Genomic DNA, 20,553 nt, shown 5'->3' on the forward strand with positions numbered 1-20,553 from the left:
AAAAAAAAAAGACAAAAGACAAAAAAAAAAAAAAAAAAAGTAAGTGTCCTAGAAAAGAACCCACTGATTACCAGAGAAACACTCTAGAAAACCACCTATCAGCACGTTATTTCCTGACAAAACAGGCATCCTGCCTCCTCCTCTATCCTGACCAGCTCAAATCGATAGGTTTGTATGACCCTTAAAATGCTCAAATTAAATCAGGCAGACTCCTGGTTGAAATTCTATTTTGTATTTCTTCATGAACTAAATGACAGGGCAGAAGAATCACAAGTCTACACAGCCTTAGTTATAAGACTTGTTTGCTTATACGCATCCCATCTTTTAGAGAAGGTAAATTTTGGGGGTAAACTTTAGAAGGTTGCAGTATATCAAGACTAATTCACAGGAAAAGTATAAAAATGCTTATGTCTTAATTTTTATTTAATTTTTTTTTTATAAAAAGCAGGCATAAAATACAATTACATTACTAGAAAGATGCAACAAAATTTAAAAATGAAAAATCAAGGGGATATGATTTTTGTTCAGAGGGGACAGCTGATCAAATATTTATGATTATCTAAACCATGCAGTTCATAACTTATTACAATCCCAAATAAAACTCATTATTATGGGGAAGAGAATCAAGGAGAGGTCCCCCAAGCATAATATTCTGCACTGTCAGACAGTGCTTATCTTCAAAGTGCTTTACAGATCAATTCTGGTATCTTCACAACATAAGGAAACAAAAACCTTATTCCAGGGAAAGAGGTGAGTCAGTAGCAGTGTCAACACAGACTGAGAAACTCAGAAGTGATTTGCTCTAATCAGATTTTAAACATGTTATTTAAAGCACATTTCAACAAGGTTAACGTTGTGTCTGACTTTCTCTATTTGACCACCAGAATTCTACAAGAATAGATTAACAGCAGCAGCATAACTTCTTAAATTGTGGTTTGGCAACCTAGAGTACTTCTTGTTTAGGATCTACAGATAAAATGATGCAAAGTAGATCCCTCAGAGCCAGGTTCATGAAACTCTAGCATAGGTTAGTTTTAAAAGCACTAATCTTTCTTTTAGATTTCTTGGCATACTTGTCAATTAGCTAGAGCAATTCAAACTTTCAGATTTTTTAAATCTTGCTCCTAGATAGCATGTTTTTAAAAAATTAATACTTAAAAAAATTCACTACATAAATTTTCAACAGTAATACCGGCACCAGTTTTCCTTCTACTTCTGTCCCCAAATCCCCACAAAAGAAGTGAAATCCAACTAAGAAAATCCCAGTATTCACTGTTTCTTAGTTCCCAGTAGGAGGTATTTATGGCTCTAGGAGAAATCAGGTGTGAAGAATAAGCAATGTTTGGTCTTGTATTTACCTTGGAAGCTTTGGGGCCCCAAGATAACAAGAAACTGGCACAAAATCAGGTTGTTTCATATTTAATGAGTGTTGGGGAAAATAACACATGGATAGGTGCGTGCACTCATGTATGTATATGAAAACGGCAATGGGGTAAAAAGCAAATTTTTACCCAAGGTAAGAATTTTTTATTAAGCACATTTCCATTATTTGGACAAACAACCTTTATAAACCCTTAAGTCCAACCATATAAAGTGAAGCATCTCCATGGGAGAGATTTTTTTCACCCCTCAGAATTTCTCATCCAAAATACTTCACATTAAGTTTCCTGTGCAGTTGCATCACACCATGATTCTCCATATTCTCTAATATATACAGCATTCAAAATTTAAACTTTTGCCTTTTTAACTCAAATATTTCAGTTACTCACGTGTAAACGTGAAATTATTTCACCTTAATAAAGTTTATTAAAAATATATATATATACTCTCCAATTCAGAATAATAGGATAGAACCTCCCATAGTGTAACAAAATCTTTATATAAAATATTAATTCAGTCTCCTTTTAACAACTCTACTGAATGGAAATATTTATTCTATATAAATTTTATATATTTTTCATTTTTTAATCTTAAAAAAAAAAAAGCTGTCACCCAAAACCAGAACTGCAGAACATACCTGCAAGGGAAAAGGCATGCACATCTAGTTTCAGCACAGACGGCATGAAAATGAGCGCAGACTGGATAATGTCAGAATAACAAAATGCAGTTTCAATACATCAGTAGGCCAACAGCCACTCTTCAGTTTCCCTAATAATATCTATAATGGGGATCTAACTCTTTAAACATCTCTACAGTGACCCTAGAAGGGATCAATGAAAAATGTCTACTTCCTTCATTGAAATATTAGATGATTTATTTCAATAACATACCAAACTGTGTGTATGTATATTGAGAGACTGATAAAAGAATACATAATTTTTTTTAAAAAAACTTGATGCTTATCATTGCTGCATACTGTTGTGGTATAAAACATATACTTATCTGGGATAGTGAGAAATATAGCAGAAATGGTCCTGCATAAATTGTAATTTTAACAGCATTTAAAAAGTAAAAATAAAATTAAGTGCCTTTGAGGCCAATTCTTCCCAGTTACCAATTTTCCTAACCCAGTACTGAAATATTGCCATATAGTTGTGTGTCTGAGGATCACATTTAAATATTTAAAATATATCTATATCTACAGTATGTCTTAGTTTTCTCTATATTTGACACAATATTTGAATCTTGAGTGTGAAAATGTAAAAATAGTCACAAATATCTTTACCAGAAATAAAAACACATCTAGGGTAGCCAGCAAATTCAAAGCAAAAAATATTTTGTAGTCACAGACTAATACTGAGGTCTGTAAAAAGGGCTGGATGAAAAACAGATATACATCAAAGATATATTAGTTCCAATACTATCCATTATTGTTTCTATGACCAATACGTTAAAAATTTTTTGTTATACCATCAAAATAGGCTGACATTGATATAATTGTTATGTGTAAAAATAATGCACTATTTTTCCTCCACAAAGCAAGTTTGAATCCTAAGAGCTGGTAAACACTAGTTTTTTTGTTTGTTTTTGTTTTTTTAAATACAGAAAAGGGCTGAAACTGAAAAAAAATTAAATTAAGGCATTCAAAATGGGTAAAGTTGCCTATCACAAAGCATTAGGAAACTGATAATAATTAACTTCAAACTTCTTGTTACAGTAACTGCTTAAACATGAACATGCAGCTTCCATCAGGTACACATGAATGATATAAACTCCAACATTATGGCTTTATACAAGTGCATAGTTGCAACCGCAGTAAGTAATGATATCTGATTAATGTGTATAAAAAAATAAAGTGGGGAAGTTTAAAAAACCCTCTTGCAGTGTTACAGTACTTTATATATGTGTGTGTGTATATAATGGTCACTTCTTAAAGATGTCGTCAATATCACTGTAGTACAATCCATCCTCAGATTCTTCTGGTAAATGTGCTGGTGAAATCTCTCTGTTGAAGCAGAAAAGACGATCTCTTCAAACCTTAACTCTTCTCAATCCTTTTGTGCAATGTAGTGTGAATGACTGCCAAGAGAGCTTTATGGAACAAGTGTGGAAGAGTTGCACATGATATCCTTATTCTATTACCAATCATTGTTGGTTCAACTTGTTACTTCAAAGGAGCCCAGAAAATCTCTCCAAGATTTGTAACTTTTACTAAGGAAAAAAGGGGACATTTATATGTATGTGTATATACATCAGTCTCTCAGGAAAATATAGCTTTTTAATAAATTTTGGGCCGTCATATTTCAGTCTGTTTTAACTGGAAGAATATGATCACCTTGAATAATGACTGCTTTCACAGAAGGCAGTTAGCTGGAAAGAAAAAAAATAAAGTTAGTTGATACAGTAAAATAATTTAAGAGACTGTTAAATTCCTTGAAAAGGTATTCTATTCACATTATTAAACTATACTATACTGTCTTCCAATTACTATACTTTTAACACCCCAATCATGCATAAGCATACTTATATTTTTATTTTTAGGTACATGCAATTATATTCTTTCTCAATACCACTAAGAACTTTGGAGGTCCCATACTGGCTACAAACATTACCCACAAGTTTTAATATGGTTAACTAGCTGCTGGGGTTAAACATGCCATGGAATAACTCATCTGCATATGTTTGATCTGGGGCTTAACTGCTAGCTGCTTCATGTAGCTGAAAGAGCAGTGGACTTACAGACCAGGTTCTATTTGATGTTTGACCCAAGCCACATATTTTTTAATCTATGAAATTAGGAACAAACACATAGTTGTAGTAAATATATGTAAAGATATTCTATAAAACCTGGTTATAAACAGATACCAATAGTACATGATTTAAGAATATGTTTTGCAACTTGCTTATTTAGATAAAGACAGATATTACTTCTTTTAAATCTATTCTATAAGTTATGAGGCTCAACTTTCATTCAAATCTCCTTTAGCCACTATTAACCAAAGCGTTTTACATTTTCTAAAAGCATAAGAATTTTCATAGCATATCATATTAGCATTTTCAGCAAGGGTAACAAATTCTCACAAAGCAAACATCTCACAGCATCACAAAGAAAGCCAAATCAGAAACAACTATTTCACAGCACTTATTAGACTTATAAAGTTTTTAATGGCTTCAATTCTTGCAAGTTGGAAAGAAAAAAAGAGGGAAGAAGGGAGGGTTGGAGAGTGAAAAGAATCTCATGCTATGTTCACAAACTAGTATAGTTGTACGAATTTAAAAACATTGTAAGTTTTACTTCTCCTCTCAATGTGGCTTCTTAGAAATGGATAGAAAGTATCAGAATTAGCTCCTTTTGTTATTTCTACATGTTTCATTCCTAAGATTAAAAATACTTCCAACTGTATTGAAAATTTAGAGGCAATAAAGAATCTGAACATAGCATTTAACTTTTATACTTAACATAGAAATTTAAGTTAGAAACTTTTATGAAAATTACTTTTTAAATATATACTATTTAAAACGAGTTTATAAAACTTTTAAACTGGTTAAAAATAATGAAAGCCCAAGTGCAAACCACATGCGCTACATGGAAGTACTAACTCATTTTTCATTTTTTGATTTACCCCATTTATTTCTTCAGAAATCAAAAACATCGCCATCATCACCACCATCAACATCATCAAATGACCAATCCCAGTCTTTAAATGACAAATCAAGCAATCTGCAATAGGAGGTTTGCAAATTTATACTATACTCTAACATTCTTTAGAAACTGCAACTTAATGCTATGACCTAGAAACCATACATTGAACGTGCTGTAAGCACTTTAACTTTCCTTCATTGATGACATGATTAAAATTAAGTTGGAGGCACACAGGGAAACCTTTCCCTTTATATGTCAATGCATATAATCATGTTGGTCCAGACTACCAGGGAACTAAAGTCAGAGATAAGACAAAATCTGCTTCCCCCTCCTCACTGCCAAACCCTATATAAAAATATAACTATCCTGAGGCCCAGTTTGATTTGAGAACTAGGAAAGCTCAACATATGTCAACATTCTGTTCACAAAAGTGCTTGGATTGTCAGCTCACTTTTTTCCATAATAGCACCATAAGCCCTAGTGGAAACAGGGAGCAATAAGTACGCAGCTTTCTCAATTCCAGCAGGACCCTACCTAATCAATGGTCACTGACAGCTATGCCGTACATATGAAAAACTAGGGATAAGGGAAAAGCCACAGGTATATAAGTGGTATTAGCAACTTATCTTGGCTAAATAAACTAGACTTAGAGCTGGGGTACATGTGGTCTTTTCTTTCCAATCCAATAACCTAAACTGTAATATTATAATCATCTTTATTTTAAAAAATAGGAGTAACTTTTCATTGTTTATAACTGTGATGTTCATGAATCAACCATTGCCAAGGAACTCACCTGGTCCCCAAAGTCTCAACTGTAATCACTATGTCATTGGTTCTTAAACTTTAATGTATATGATTTTCCTAATGTCCTTTATAATGCATATTCCCAGGCCTCATCCAAAGAGAGTCTGATATGATTGGACTGAAGAGGGGGACCCAAGCATTTGCACTTTTAAATTAAAAACCTGAGGTAATTTTTGATGCAGCAGGTTAACTTCAAAAAACACTGACAGAGTAGGCTGATGGATGATTACCCTAATTTAAAAGAAAACAAACCAACTCAAATTACTCTTTCAAAATATGCTGAACACAAAATATATGAGAAAACACAAACTTAGATATAACTGTTTGTTCACTTAACACATATCACATACAACTATGCTTAAATGTAAAGTAACTTTTAGCTATGGTTTTAGCTCTACTGTTTGGGAGACTGAGATCAGCAGGCCTTCCTGGGTGTTTAAGCCGCAGTTTTTGCATACCTTATGAAAAATCTGCATTCCATATCCTTCCAAAACCTCTAAATGTGTGCCAGTGTCACAATCTCAAATTTGAAAGTTCGATCATTAAGCTATTAGTGCAATGCATGACAAGACTTTCCTTACAAACTTTCCTTCAGCCCCTTCCAGTCAGTCACCTAATTCTAATTATTTCTACTTAAGAAATCTTTCTGAATCCAGGTTTCTTCTCTCCATTTTCACTGTCACTACAAGGGTACTTCGAAAAGTTCATGAAAAGATTCATATTATCTTTTAATTCTATTTTTCCATGAACTTTGTGAAGTACCCTCATACAGGCTGAGCATCCCTTAACTAAAATGCTTGGGACCAGAAGTGTTTCTGATTTCAAATTTTTTTTTTTGGATTTTGGAATATCTGCATATATTTGCCTATTCAGCAGCCCTAATCCAAAATCCTAAATGCTGTAATAAGCATTTCCTTTGAGCAAGACCTTTGAGCATCATTTCAGTGCTCAAAAAGTTTCTAATTTTGGAGCATTTTGGATTTCAACTTTTTGGATTAGGAATGCTCAACTTGGACTCAGTTCAGGATCTCATCAAGTCTGAACATACTAATCCTTTACTGAACAACTTTTTGTGGAATAAATTCAAAATTCCTCAGCATAGTTTTTTAAGTGTACATGGTCCTTTTCAATTGGGCTCAAAGCTTTCTCTCCAGTGTCATGTCATCTTCTACCACTCCTTGCCTTACCCTCTCTCAACCCCAATCCAACATAACATTACAAATATTACAACATCACCCATTTTCTTCTACTTCATTTACAGGTTTGTTTTTGACACTTCAAGTTGTATATAACTTTATTATTTTTCCCAAATAATTATTAGTTTGTTAACTTTCTAATATTTTGAAATGGGAAAAAAACCAAAAATAATAATAATGACATAATAACTCTCCAAATCCTTAAGTTTTAACTGTTGGCATGTTTTACCTCTTAAAACTGGATAAATGAGTATTTGTTGCATTTTGGCCTATGCTTCTCTGCCTCACCTAAATATTGCATTTTTTAGAGAAGATCTTTAAAAGAAAAGTAACTAAAGAGAGATGCCTGCTAGCCAAACCAGTATTTTGTCTTGCACTGAAACAAATTAGGATCTCCCCAAACTGTCTTCATACAAAATTAGCATTTTATTCACCAATTTTCTACTTTTCCAGCACAGTATTTTAATTTTAATTCAAAATTATCAAGAAAACATTCCTTTAGAGTAGCATTTGTACACATTATGTTTTATAAACTATCAACTAATTTCTACTTGCATCACTGTGAGGCAGTGAAGTATTACAGTTAAGAGTGCAGGCTCTGGAAATAGACTATCCAGACTTTAACTCATGGCTCTGCCACTTATCAGCTGTGTCACCTTGGCACACAATCTTTCTGTGCCTTAGTTTCCTTATCTGTTAAATAGAGATATTAACAGCTACCTCACAGGGTGGTTTTGAGGATAAATAAGTTAGCATAGTTAAAGCTCTCAGAAGAGCACCTGGCATATAAACACTCATAAATGTTATTTTATCTAATAATGGTAGCTAACACTTATCTATTATTTTCAAACACTTCACCACTACAGAAAAAGGAAATTGCTGCAAAGTGAGTTAAAAGGAGAATCACAATTAGGAGTGTCAAAGACAAAGGAAAACATGTAATGGTGCAGTTGTTAACAAAGACAATGAGGAAAAGTTACCCAAAAAAAAGATTAGGTGAATATTTATTGGTATATATTTTAATGAGTATATAAATATACATATTTGATGTGTCTAACAAAGTCAAATGTTTGTTTTAAGAAGGGCACCATGTGAAGTAGTTCAACAAAAGCTATAATGACTAGTGCTAAGACGAGAATTAAACACAAGTGAAAAGCTAGATATTAAATCCCCGTTGATACACACCAGAAATTCTGTCCCTGTTTTCTTGAATGATCCTATAACAGCTCTACCTATTTGTTTATAAGAATGTTATGAATCAGTAGAGTGTTAAAGGCCATCTAGCTTGACTCTCTTCTAGAACCATGCTGCTCAATGTGATTTTATACACAGGAGAGATTGAGGTGAGCTGTTCTGTGACAGTCTTGCCAAGCAGTCATACAAACCATGTAAACACCTGTGATGATCAGGAACTTGCTATTCTAGAAGAAGCTAATTCTTCCAGTTTTGGAAATCTGATTGCCTGATAGTTTTTCCTTACTGAACTGAAACTGTGCCTCTGATTGGTTCTTGTTCTAATACATCTTCCAAGGGAAAGTTCTTTAAATGTTTAGTGCTATTTATGACCTCCCATCCTCTCAAATAATGTCTTCAGAACACAAAACATCCTAAGTTCCTTCACCTGCTACATGTATACTTTCAAATGACCCACTGCTATCTCGGTTATTTTCTTCTGTATACCCTCCCATTTGGTTGTGTGACTCTTAAAATGTGACATCCAAAATAGAATGCAGACTGTAGGCTGCTGATTCGTGTAAAGATAGAAACCGACACAATTTTATGAATTAATGAAGAAATGAAGACTGAGATGTTTTAGAAACAGAAGTAATGTTGCAGAAGCATAACAAAATCAAAAATGAAAGCTATTTTAAATGTGCCCATCCTTACACTTAGAATTGCAAAGAGTATATTAAATAAAAAATTTTTCAAAAATGTACCCTATACAGGGTACTTTTACAGTCAGTTTTGATACTAGTTATATCTATCTGCACAGTTGTGAGAGAAAGAAACCCATTACTTACTGTTGTTATGACAAAATGTATTTAAAAAATCAGTGAAGAATGATTCAAAAGGAAGGGCCAGAAGTTTAAAAAAAATGGTAACAGAAATCAAAAGTAAATGTGCTTTCAAATAGACCAAACAGACCATAATGCTGATTGGGTGGCGGGGAGCAGCACATGCCAAGGAGAGTATTTATGTCAGTGAACATGAAAACAGATTGTTATGTAATTGAAAGCATGCCTTATTTGGTCTGAAAATTGCTTCATAAACTAATTCTATACATTATCATATATAGTGAAATCATTAACCTTTCAAATAGCACAAAAGAAAAAATATATATAACAAAAGGACTGGGGTTGTTACAGTCCTGAATCTAAACAAACTATTTCTCCTTCTAGAGTCTCAATAAAAAAGAAAGATAACAATGCTTGTTCTACTCCACAGGACTGTTTTAAAGATAACATGAGAAAATATGTAGGAGGTTAAACAAGAGAACAGAGTATATGGAAGCACTTTGGAAGCTGAAAAGCATTATATATTATAAGATATTAAAATAGCATTTATGCATCAGTCGTTCTACTACATTAATAATAGGAATTTAATTTTTAGATATTTTACACAAGGCACATAGAATGGCCTTCAGTGTCTCTGAATTCTTTGAATTTCTTTAGCTTAATTACTATCATAAAATCACTAATTTTATAATATTTAGCTTTATCATACCTCACACAAAATATTCAACATTTTCACTGCTGAAACACCAATTCTACCTTTGTCATTCTAAATTATTTCCTTGAGATATTAGTTTCAAGAGTTTCAGATAGGATGTTTGTGATTACAATGATAAGATTTCTGATAATACAGCCAATGCACATCATTATTCATATACTGAAGGTCCTGTGTCAGGGAACAAAAAGGACATCTGAAATTAGATACTTCATCTACGTATATACTTCTTCCTTTCGCTAACCAAATCCTCATGTTCATTTCACGTTCAATTAATAACAATGCTTATAAATGCTGTAGTAGTTAGTAAGCCAAGAAATGGCTATTCTGAATCAAGATATTTAATTAAATGACTTTAATGTAACCATATGAAAATGGCTCCATCAAAATGTTTCTGCATAATGATCATCCCTGACCTTAATCTATATTCCTAACTCCATCTCAATTCCAAGAATACCCACTTTACTCATTATTTAATATCTGCATTTTTACAGACTGGTCTATCTTGCTCTTTAAATTGCAAACAAGTTACTGTTTTAAATTTATAGATTTAAGACTTAAGCTGATTTCAGTTCTGCCTCCCAAGTCACCTAATAGAAAAAAGCTTGCAATATGCAACACAGTGTGTGTACCTGCCACTTGAAGGTATGTGTGCAATTATCAAGCCTATCTCCTAAATCACTAAATTAGTCAATGTACTTATAAAAGCTGAAAATAGTATGATTATATACATGTGACAAAACAAACCCTTTATAGATTTTTAGTTAAATTTAATATATGCATGTGATTTTGTAAATAAAATTGTATTACTTTCATTGGAATCAATGACTGACACATGCACACTAAAACAGTTTTGAACATTTGGTATTCCATGGTTCATTAAAATACCAAGCACAGAAAAACCATAATTAGGGAAATTTATAATCTGAACATAAACAGCAAAATATTTTTTAAAACTTTCATTTTTAACACATTTTTTATTTATTACCTTGGTTTGTTTGGGGCAAGCTGTCGACTTGGCCGTCTAATAGACTGGTTCTGTTGTATCTTCATTGAAGTTCTAGGAGATGACCGTGCAAAAGGGTCTGGAGCTGGAGGCTTTTTAGGTATCTTTTTCACCAACCGACTAACCCACTTCTGTTGCTCTTCTGTAGAATTTGCTAATAACAATAGATTCTTTGCCGTTGAAATATCATAATACACTATAAAGAAACATTTGAAAAAAATTAATATGCTTAAAATGATCTGAACATAACTAACATTGATGGAGCAAGTCATTTACTATTTACCTTTGCAGGGTGCTATAATCTCCTCCTTTTTGTCCATGTGATCTTTATGACATTTAATATGGCAGCGACGGCACTCTAAAGCAGGAGGAGGTTTAAACATATGCCACAGTGGCTTCATACAAGCCTCACAGTTGGTTGGGAAATGATAAAGAGTAGGAATAAATTCATGTCCTTTGTGGCAAATATAATTAGATTTTTCTCCCACTGGCTCCACTGGAAATTCTTGTTCCTTCTTACTTTCTCCTTCATTGGCATATAGAATCTATAAATACCAAAAAGAACAATGAATAATTTCCAAACATGAGTTATTTTTTACATAGTGACAATTCTGACGGTGTTAATAAAATAAAATTAGCCTATTCAATGAAAAGAATATGCACGTGAAGTTCAAACCTACGCAGGTTCTGCGTAATTAAGAGTTTATATGAGAAAAGTCATTAGTCACTTTGGTTCACATTTCAAAAGAATTGATCCTATTCAAATGCTGCCTCCTTATTTTCTCTATCTTACTATGATTTATCAACACTATCAGAATAGGCCAGCAAAAGATAAATTTACACTTCACAGGCATTATAAAGTAAATGTGGCAATTATACTAATTGGTGTTTTATAATTCTTAAGAACAGAAAATTGGGTGGTAGCTGTGAGCACAACTTCATTTTTAAAAATATTGTATATGGAGTGTTGAGGGAGAAAGAAAAAAGAGGAAAGGATGTGTAACATACTCCAAATAAACCTAACCATAGGATAACAAGGGGCCAATTCCCCACAGTACACTAAGCACAATGGCTTTTACACAGAGGAAACTCAATTGTCGTTTGACTAATTTAAAAGTAGAAAATAGTAAAGGGAAGAATTTGATTTCACTTTAAATTGGAAGTAAAAGAGCTACCAGGTACAAAATTTAACTTCGTAAGTGACTTTTATGAAATTTTAGAGAGCTGAGCATATAACCAAAAACAGAAGGGGAAAGTTCATATTTTAAAAAAATAATCATAACCGATGACTTTGAACAAAAGGATAGAAAAGACCGGGAACATGATATAAACACACTACAGACTTTAGTAAATAAAATGGAGAGGAATGAAAATGGACCCAAACAGAATAAGCAAAAAAGTCACAAAAGAACAAATTATCTTTAAATGGGACTGAAACAGAAAGGTAATGTGAAAAAGACAAGAGAATAAAGAAACTTGATATGTATATCATATGAGAACCAACAAAGGTAAAAAAAAAAAAAGAAAAAAAGAAAACAAAACCAACTAACCAAATAAAAACAAAATAAAACTATGTTTACCTGGAATATTCTTGGAATTTCTTTAGCATCTGCTCTATATACATCTGTCTGTGTAACTGGTCGAACATGAAATAACTTGCTATAAAAGATTTTTAATAAAGGAATAAAATATTACACAAGTTCAAATTATATTAGTTATCATATACTTATGTCAGAAGTTAAAAATTGACTACTTTGATCCATATTAGCTGCTCATAGAATAGCTTGTTCTTTTGGGGGGGGGGGGGGGCTAGCCAATAAGGGGATCCTAACCCTTGACCTTAGTGTTATAAGGCACTCTAACCACTGAGTTAACCAGCCAGCTCTACCTTGTTCTATTAATTCGATCATTACTTAAGATTTTCAGAAGTTTCCAATGAGTCAGAAATTTTCTAATTCGTTTCAGAAAACAATATATTAAAGATCCAAGAAATAAAGATGTTTTAGCTAACTAAAACATCTCTGACTTTCATCTGTATAAAGCAAATTATAAAAAAATATAACAATAGTACAACAGCAGCTATATACTGAGTCCTCATATGACTAATAAATTGTACTATCTTGACCAAAACAATATTACTTTTATCAAACTTTATAGTTCCTAAATATTCTAATAAAATCACTTACTCTATATCTAACACCATGTAAGGATTAGATTGTTCTTTGTCTTGTTCACTGTCATAGAAGAGAATCTTCTTACTGCTTACAATCACATACTGTTAAAGAAGGGGAGGAAAAGAATCAAACAACGATTAAAGTTATTATATATCTTATTTATTGATTTTCTTTGAAAATGAATTCTATATTATCAATAAAAACGCATAAAATAACTAAGTTAAATAACTAAAAAGTACTTAATATATCTTTTTCAAAAGTCCTCCTTAAAATAACAATTAATTTTGTTTGTAGGTATTTTAAATAAGCAAATTGGGGGGGGCATAAAGTCAAATATTTTTTGGATTTATTTAGCTTTGGAATCCAACAGTATTAGTTACCTTATCAAAAATAAACATGACATTAATAATCATATTAATAGAGTTGGAAAGAAATAAATGGGTCTTTTTTCTTTTATCATATCCAGAATTGTTTTTCCACTGACACAGCAAAAGTACCAAGGTCAACAGGCTTATATTTTCCTAACACCAAAACTTGTTTTATTATTAACAAAATATGAAGGACAAAAAAATTTTTACAAAGATAAATAAAATCACATCTTTCCAAATCAGAAAGAATAAACAGTTTTGTGTCTAAAAGTTCTAGTTTTAAATATCCTGCAATTACAAAAGTGACATGGCTGGAGCTAACCAATCCCCCCAAAAAACATATTCAAAAGCACCAATTACCTTTTTAACCCATCCAAATTTCTTAGTGTTGTTTCGCACAGGCAATGAAAGCCATCCTTCTAATCTTGATTCTATAAATAAACAAAGATATAAGGATAAATATTAACAATTCTCCTTAGACAATGAGGAATTTAATAAAATTTTAACATTAAAGTCACAAATCAAAAATGTCTTTCAGAATTTATCACTGCATATTTTTTACGATACAATAATAATGCAGGATCAGTAGAAGCAAGTTATGCAATGCAGAACAAAATCCAAATGTCCTGTTGACTAAGTTCATGCAAAAAAAAAAAAAAGGAAAGACAGGAAGGAAGCAGCAGCTCTCTATCCTCACTGGTATACCCACATTAGAAGAAGGCCTAACTATGGAAATAGTGCACATCTTCGAGAAGAAATTTTTTAAATAAGTATTTACAAGTTCAGAGAAAATGGATTTTTAGAATAGCTATATTAAAATGAAATACAATTGTATAAATTACAGGATCAAATTTGGTTAATGAATAGCAATATAACCAAAAGATTTCTAAACTACAAAATATCAAAATCAATAAAATTTTAGTTCAAACAAAGGAAAGTGTCTGAATCCTTAGAACTTGTTCTAATGACATTTGATCGGTATCTTTTAGTGAAATTAGTGAAACAGCATTTGGGGAGATTATTCTAATGGTAAAAGTAAATATAACTTATTTAACATCTACTATGTGTCAACTGTGCTAGATGCTTTACATAAATTCTCTTCAGTACTCACAACAACCCCAGAGAACAGAAATTATACCCCTAATTCAGATGAGACAACTCTCTGGTTTCTTCACTTAAACTATAAGCCTTTTCAGGGCAAGGATCAGGCCAAATTGCTTCATGTTATCTTTTAAGGCCTAGAACAATGTTGACTAGATAAGTACTCAACGAAAACCTAAATACATTGTCTGAAACTATTTGTGTGCTTTTTTGCACTGTCCCTTTTGATATGAAACCTCAGAAACAATTTCTTCTTGGCTGAAAATGGCTGAATGAGGCAGTAAAATCATACACTCTTCAGAAATATAATGTACTGCTCCACTTATTTTCAGCTGGCAAAATAAATGATCAATTATAGTAGAAATGCTATGTGAAAATGCCTTAAAAACAAATTCTTTGTTCATGCAGCACTTTATTTTTAACTGAGTCTAGAGCAACATGTTAGAGTTAGTGAATATTAGTTAACGTTACAAAGAATTTTCAAAAGGAATAAAATTAAGGGTAGTGAGAAAAACTCCAAAGATGAAAAGATTTTCAGGGTATCACCTGTACCATTAGGTTCCGATGAAATGGGTAAGTAAGGCAAAGATTCTTCTTCTGAGTCAGAATCAGAGTCAAGGAGCATGTGAGAACTGGAAGGCTTAGTGGCAATATTGAGAGAAGTAGAGGAACGCTGGTAGGTGAATGACATGGACTCCATAGAGTGTGACTGAGTGATATGAACTAAACACCCGACATAAAAGGAAGTAAGAATGCAGAAAGAAGACAAAATAAAATGAAAGCTTAAAAAGAGCGCTACAAGAATACATAGTTAATTTAAATAACTAAATATGTGGAGTTTTCTTTTGCGTGTTTGCTTTTTATGAAAAATTTTGTTGAAAATCAATAAATAAGTTAAAAATGTTTTGAATTCCCCACTCCAAGGAGTAGGTTTCTCCTTAAGGAAATGACATTTTTCTTCAAGAACAAAGTCACAAAAGCAACTGATTTATATTTAAGACAAACGTAAGGGTTGAAAGCAAATCTGTACCTGGAAATCCATCATCTGCCTCAGCATCCCCTGGTCCACTGCCTATACTGGAACTATCCAGACCAATATGCAAGGCCTGGAGCTGTGACCGCAGCTGCTCAATGTCACTGTCTTTACTGTCCAGTGTCATCTGCAGTTCAATTCGAATCTGGCTCTCTTCAGCTATTTGCTACAAGAAATTAAATTAACTTGAATTCATTAGATACAATCTATCTCATAATTTTGCTTCTTGGTTCAATAATAATTATTAAGTAATAGAACTGTTCTATAACCAGTGAAATACACACAGACATTAAAATAATTCTACTTCTTAAAAAGAAGTCTTCAATACAGAGTCCAAAAAGTATTCTTACAGCCTGCATCTCATTGAGTTCTTTCTGGTACTTGATCATCTGTTGGGTCAATTTCTCACGTTCAGATTTGAGCTCCATATGAAGCTTTCTATTCTCCTTCTCCTTTCTCCGCACATCTGTGTCACTACCACGCTTGACAGGTTCTTTTCGATTCATGATCTCAGCCAACTTATTCACAGCCTTAAAAAAGTAAAAATAAGTACATGAATGAAATAAATTATACTGATGGATTCTCAGTCATTAACCAATACTACACTATACAACCACTAATAATCTCCTTCCCTATAAACAAAGCTATGAAGAAGCATTTCCTATATTATTTAAATAACACACCTCGTTTTTTACTCATCATCCTTCTCCATCCTACACTCTATCAGTTTTTCACTCTCAGGCTTTCTAAGAACTGTAATTGAAAATATTAACAGGTTTGATCTGATGTCATTTTCTACCACTTTGACTTCTGTGTTCCAAGAGAGACTTTAACATGCAGATATTTCTTTTATTCTGGAAGATGATTTTGCATTGGCATTACATTGTGAAAATACACCATATCCAACAAAAGAAAAGGGTATCTAGTACCCACACACATTTGTGCTATGCATATAACTGTGGGAGTTGGCAGAGGTATGCTAAATAAACACAATGCCTTTTCAAACTAACTGATTCTTTTCAAGCTGTCAGCAAATGGTCATTTCCCATAGTTCCTTAAAAGTAGAAAAATTTATTAGATAACAATAAAAAATTGAGAGGGAATGTAATTCCATATGGAAAAATTAAGAAAATCTTTAGTAGACATCGAATTGGACAATGTTAATTAAATCCAGCTTCTTCCAACCTGGCAAAAATCAGATAATGGTGACTGTTCACAAATATTAATATATTCAATGACTACTGCTTTCTTTTTTTGGGAGGGGTGGCTGGCCAAAACAGGGATCGAACCTGAGACATTGGCGTTATCAGCACCATGCTATAACCAACTGGGCTAACTGGTCAGACTCAATGACTACTGCTTTCAGTTGGTAATGCTATAAGTAAAATGTAAAAGAGCTAAACTAAAACAAAATTCGAAATTGAATTTACATTCTATTATACATACTTGAGTTTTGAGTGTTCTTTCTGTTAACAGCTGTTTCTCAAATTGCGCTTTAATAGCTGCTGCACTTATCTCTTCATCTTTCAACCTTGATAGTTCTGAAAGATGGAAAAATGTAAAAATTATATTAATAAGAACTGCAACTGATAAACATTAGGGATATTAAAAATAAACTTTATTCTTTGCTAATACATACGTTCTTGAGCATCCTTCAATTTGTTATTTAATTCTTCTTTTTCATTGGCAAGATTGGCAACATCACTAGTTAGTGTCCTATTAGTTTCTTCAAGCTAAGAAATGAAAATTGGGGGAAAAAATCACATCCCAATTTACAAAATTTGAGTTATCAAACAATAATTCAAATTGAAAACATCCTAGAATGTTGCTAAACCTCTTGTTTTTCTAAGTATATCTATCTCTAAACTTCTTGCCCCTGTGCTATCTTACCAAACTTCACCCTTGATAAAAAGTTTACTGACTATAAGAGACTTCATATGTACCCCCCCATGAAGCCAAAAATTTGCCCTTCGCTCATAAATCCTTAACAGTTTTTTTAAATGAGAAAAACATTTAATAAACTGGAAAAAGGAAATACAAAACCCTACATTCCAATCATACAGAATAAACAAACTTTAAAACGGTAATATTTCTTTCAGAACATTATTTCAAAATGAAAACTAAAATTTTACTGAAGTTAACAAATTCTATTCCCATTCTTCCTTTCTGAAGGAAGTTTTATTATAAATTACGTGTTCCATCTTTGTATACTGTCATTACATATACATGAAACAACATATAATGTGGTTTTATGCGATTTTAAATCATCCTGTATTTATCTTTCTGTTACTGTTTTCACTCAACATCTATTAAAGAATTAAACTGCTGATAAAGATATAATTAATTCAATTGAACAATAAAGTAGTTCCATCTTCCACCACATTTAATGTACCCATTCATTCATCTATTAACAAGACATTTGAGTTTTTGCTATTACAAATATTTATGCTGCTATAAGCACTGTGCCCACGCTTCTCTAGCATACTCATCTTAATGTGGACTTTCTTTGGACTGCATTTAAACATTTAAAATTTACTGGAAACTGCCATACTCAATTTACACTCCCCATAGTAGTAAATAAGAATGCCATTTTCCACACATTCTTCAAACACTTGGAATTGTCAGATACTGAATTTCTGCCAATGTGATGGATATGAAATGGTACTTCAAAGTTGTTTTATCCAGTCTTTTCCTGAAGAGTAGTGAAGTTAAGTATCTGCTTATAAAGGTAGGTTTTGTCTTTTGGCCACTTTTTGTTCTGAATTGTTTAACCTTTTCTCATAGAAGTACAGGTGTTCCACATATAGTCTAGATAATATATTGTTTAATAAATACATTGTGAATATCTTCTCCCTGTCATTTATTTATGTTGTCTTCTGTCCTACATAAGTTTTAGATTCTGTTCTAATAGCTTAAAATTTTTATTTATTTATTTTTTTTAAGCATGCCATTTTATTTTTTGTTTGTTTGTTTGTTTGTTTTTTGTCCTTTTTGTGACCAGTACGGGGATCGCGACCTTTGGTGCGGTGTCGCCCGCACCGTGCTCAGCCAGTGAGCGCACCGGCCATCCTTATATAGGATCCGAACCCGCAGCGGGAGCGCTGCTGCGCTCCCAAGCACTGCACTCTCCCGAGTGCGCCACAGGGCTGGCCCAAAAAATTTTTATTTTTCTTATTTAGGTCCATAAGATAGCTAGAATTTACTTTTATGTGTGATATGGTAAGGATCTCATTTTATTCCTTTCCACATAAAAATATAGTTATTCCAAAACCATTTGTTGAATCTGTGTCCTTTCCTGCTGATTTGTGTACTGCCTCTTCCATCATATACCAAGTTCCTGTACATACATGAATCTATTTCTGGCCTATTTATTTCCACGGAATAAAAATGAATATCCTGTTCTAATACCATACTTTCCAAATACTGTAGCATTTCAACAGGTCTGGATAACTGATAAGGTAAACCCAATTACTTGTTATTGTACTTCACTTTGACATCTTTATTGCAATTTTTTCAACCAGCATGTGAGGATACTTCAAAAAGTTCATGGAAAAGTAGAATTAAAAAATAATCTATATCGGACAAAATAGACTTTAAAACAAAAAACAAAAAGAGGCCACTATATAATGATAAAAGGATCTATCCAGCTAGAAGACATAACAATCATAAATATATAGGCACCCAATACTGGAGCACCCAGATATATAAAACAAACACTCTTAGACCTAAAGAAAGAAACAGGCCCTTATACATAAACAGTGGGTGATCTGAACATCCCTCTCTCAGTATGGGACAGATCTTCCAGGCAACAAATAACAAAGAGACACAGGATTTAATCTACACCTTAGACCAAATGGACCTGGCAGAAATATACAAAACATTTTACCCAACAACAAAAGAACTTACTTTCTTCTCGTCAGTTCATGGAACATTCTCCAGGATAGACCATATATTAGGTCACAAATCTAGTCTCAGCTAATTTTTAAAAACTGAAATCATTCCAAGTATCTTTTCAGACCATAATGGACTAAAACTAGAAATTACTAATAAGCAAAACTCTGGAAACTATACAAATATACGGAAACTAAATAATAGGCTCCTGAATGTCCTTGGGTCCAAGAAGAAATTAAAGAGGAAATCAAAAAATTTCTTGAAACTAGTGAAAATAAAGATACATCATACCAAAACCTGTGGGATACTACAAAAGCAGTACTAAGAGGCAAATTTATTGCAATACAAGCTTACATCAAAATAATGGAGAGACTTCAAATAAAAGACCTAATACTATGACTCAAAGAACTTGAAAAACAACAATCCAAACCTAAAGGTTGTAAATGGAAAGAAATAATTAAGATCAGAGCAGAACTAAACGAAATAGAGACCCAAAACACAATAGAAAAGATCAATGAAACAAAAAGTTGTTTTTTTGAGAAGATAAATAAAATAGACAAACCATTAGCTAGGTTAACAAAAAAAAGATCCAAATAACAAAAATCAGAAATGAAAAGGCAGACATTACAAGTAATACCACAGAAATATGAAGAACCATTAGAGACTATTATAAACAACTGTATGACAATAAATATGAAAATCTGGAAGATATGGATAAGTTTCTAGACACATGCAAACTACAAAGACTGAACCAAGGAGAGAGAGAAAACCTGAACAGACCAATAACAAGCAATGAGATTGAAGCAGTAATTAGCAATCTTCCAACAAAGAAAAGTCCAGGTCCAGATGGCTTTACAGCTGAATTCTATCAAACTTTTAAAAAGGAGTTAATACCAATTCTCCTAAAACTATTCCAAAAAGTTGAAACAGAATCTATTCTCCCAAACTCATTCTATGAGGCCAACATAACTCTGATATCAAAACCAGATAGGCCGGCCCGTGGCTCACTCAGGAGAGTGCGGTGCTGATAACACCAAGGCCCCGGGTTCGGATCCCATTATAGGGATGGCCGGTTCGCTCACTGGCTGAGCGTGGTGTTGACAACACCAAGTCAAGGGTTAAGATCCCCTTACCGGTCATCTTTTTAAAAAAAACAAAAAAAACAAACAAAAAAAACCAGATAAAGACACAACAAAAAAGGAAAATTATAGGCCAATATCATTGATGAAC

The 20,553-nt window shown here is 32.7% G+C and overlaps 1 protein-coding gene across 1 annotated transcript in view; it reads right to left on the reverse strand.

Moving 5' to 3' along the window:
* Window positions 1-402: 402 nt before the first annotated feature.
* Window positions 403-20,553, reverse strand: part of ROCK2 (Rho-associated, coiled-coil containing protein kinase 2) — a 169,228-nt gene continuing 149,077 nt past the window's right edge. Inside the window, exons 30-33 of the mRNA XM_008572959.1 lie at window positions 12,337-12,415; window positions 11,040-11,301; window positions 10,739-10,952; window positions 403-3,750 (exon numbers count right to left, since the gene is read on the reverse strand). Of these exons, the coding sequence (XP_008571181.1) occupies window positions 3,747-3,750; window positions 10,739-10,952; window positions 11,040-11,301; window positions 12,337-12,415 (559 nt within the window). The 3' untranslated portion in view covers window positions 403-3,746. The remainder of the gene's footprint in view (window positions 3,751-10,738; window positions 10,953-11,039; window positions 11,302-12,336; window positions 12,416-20,553) is intronic.

Source organism: Galeopterus variegatus, unplaced genomic scaffold (genome assembly GCF_000696425.1).
Source record: "Galeopterus variegatus unplaced genomic scaffold, G_variegatus-3.0.2 Scaffold853, whole genome shotgun sequence".
Taxonomy (NCBI): domain Eukaryota; kingdom Metazoa; phylum Chordata; class Mammalia; order Dermoptera; family Cynocephalidae; genus Galeopterus; species Galeopterus variegatus.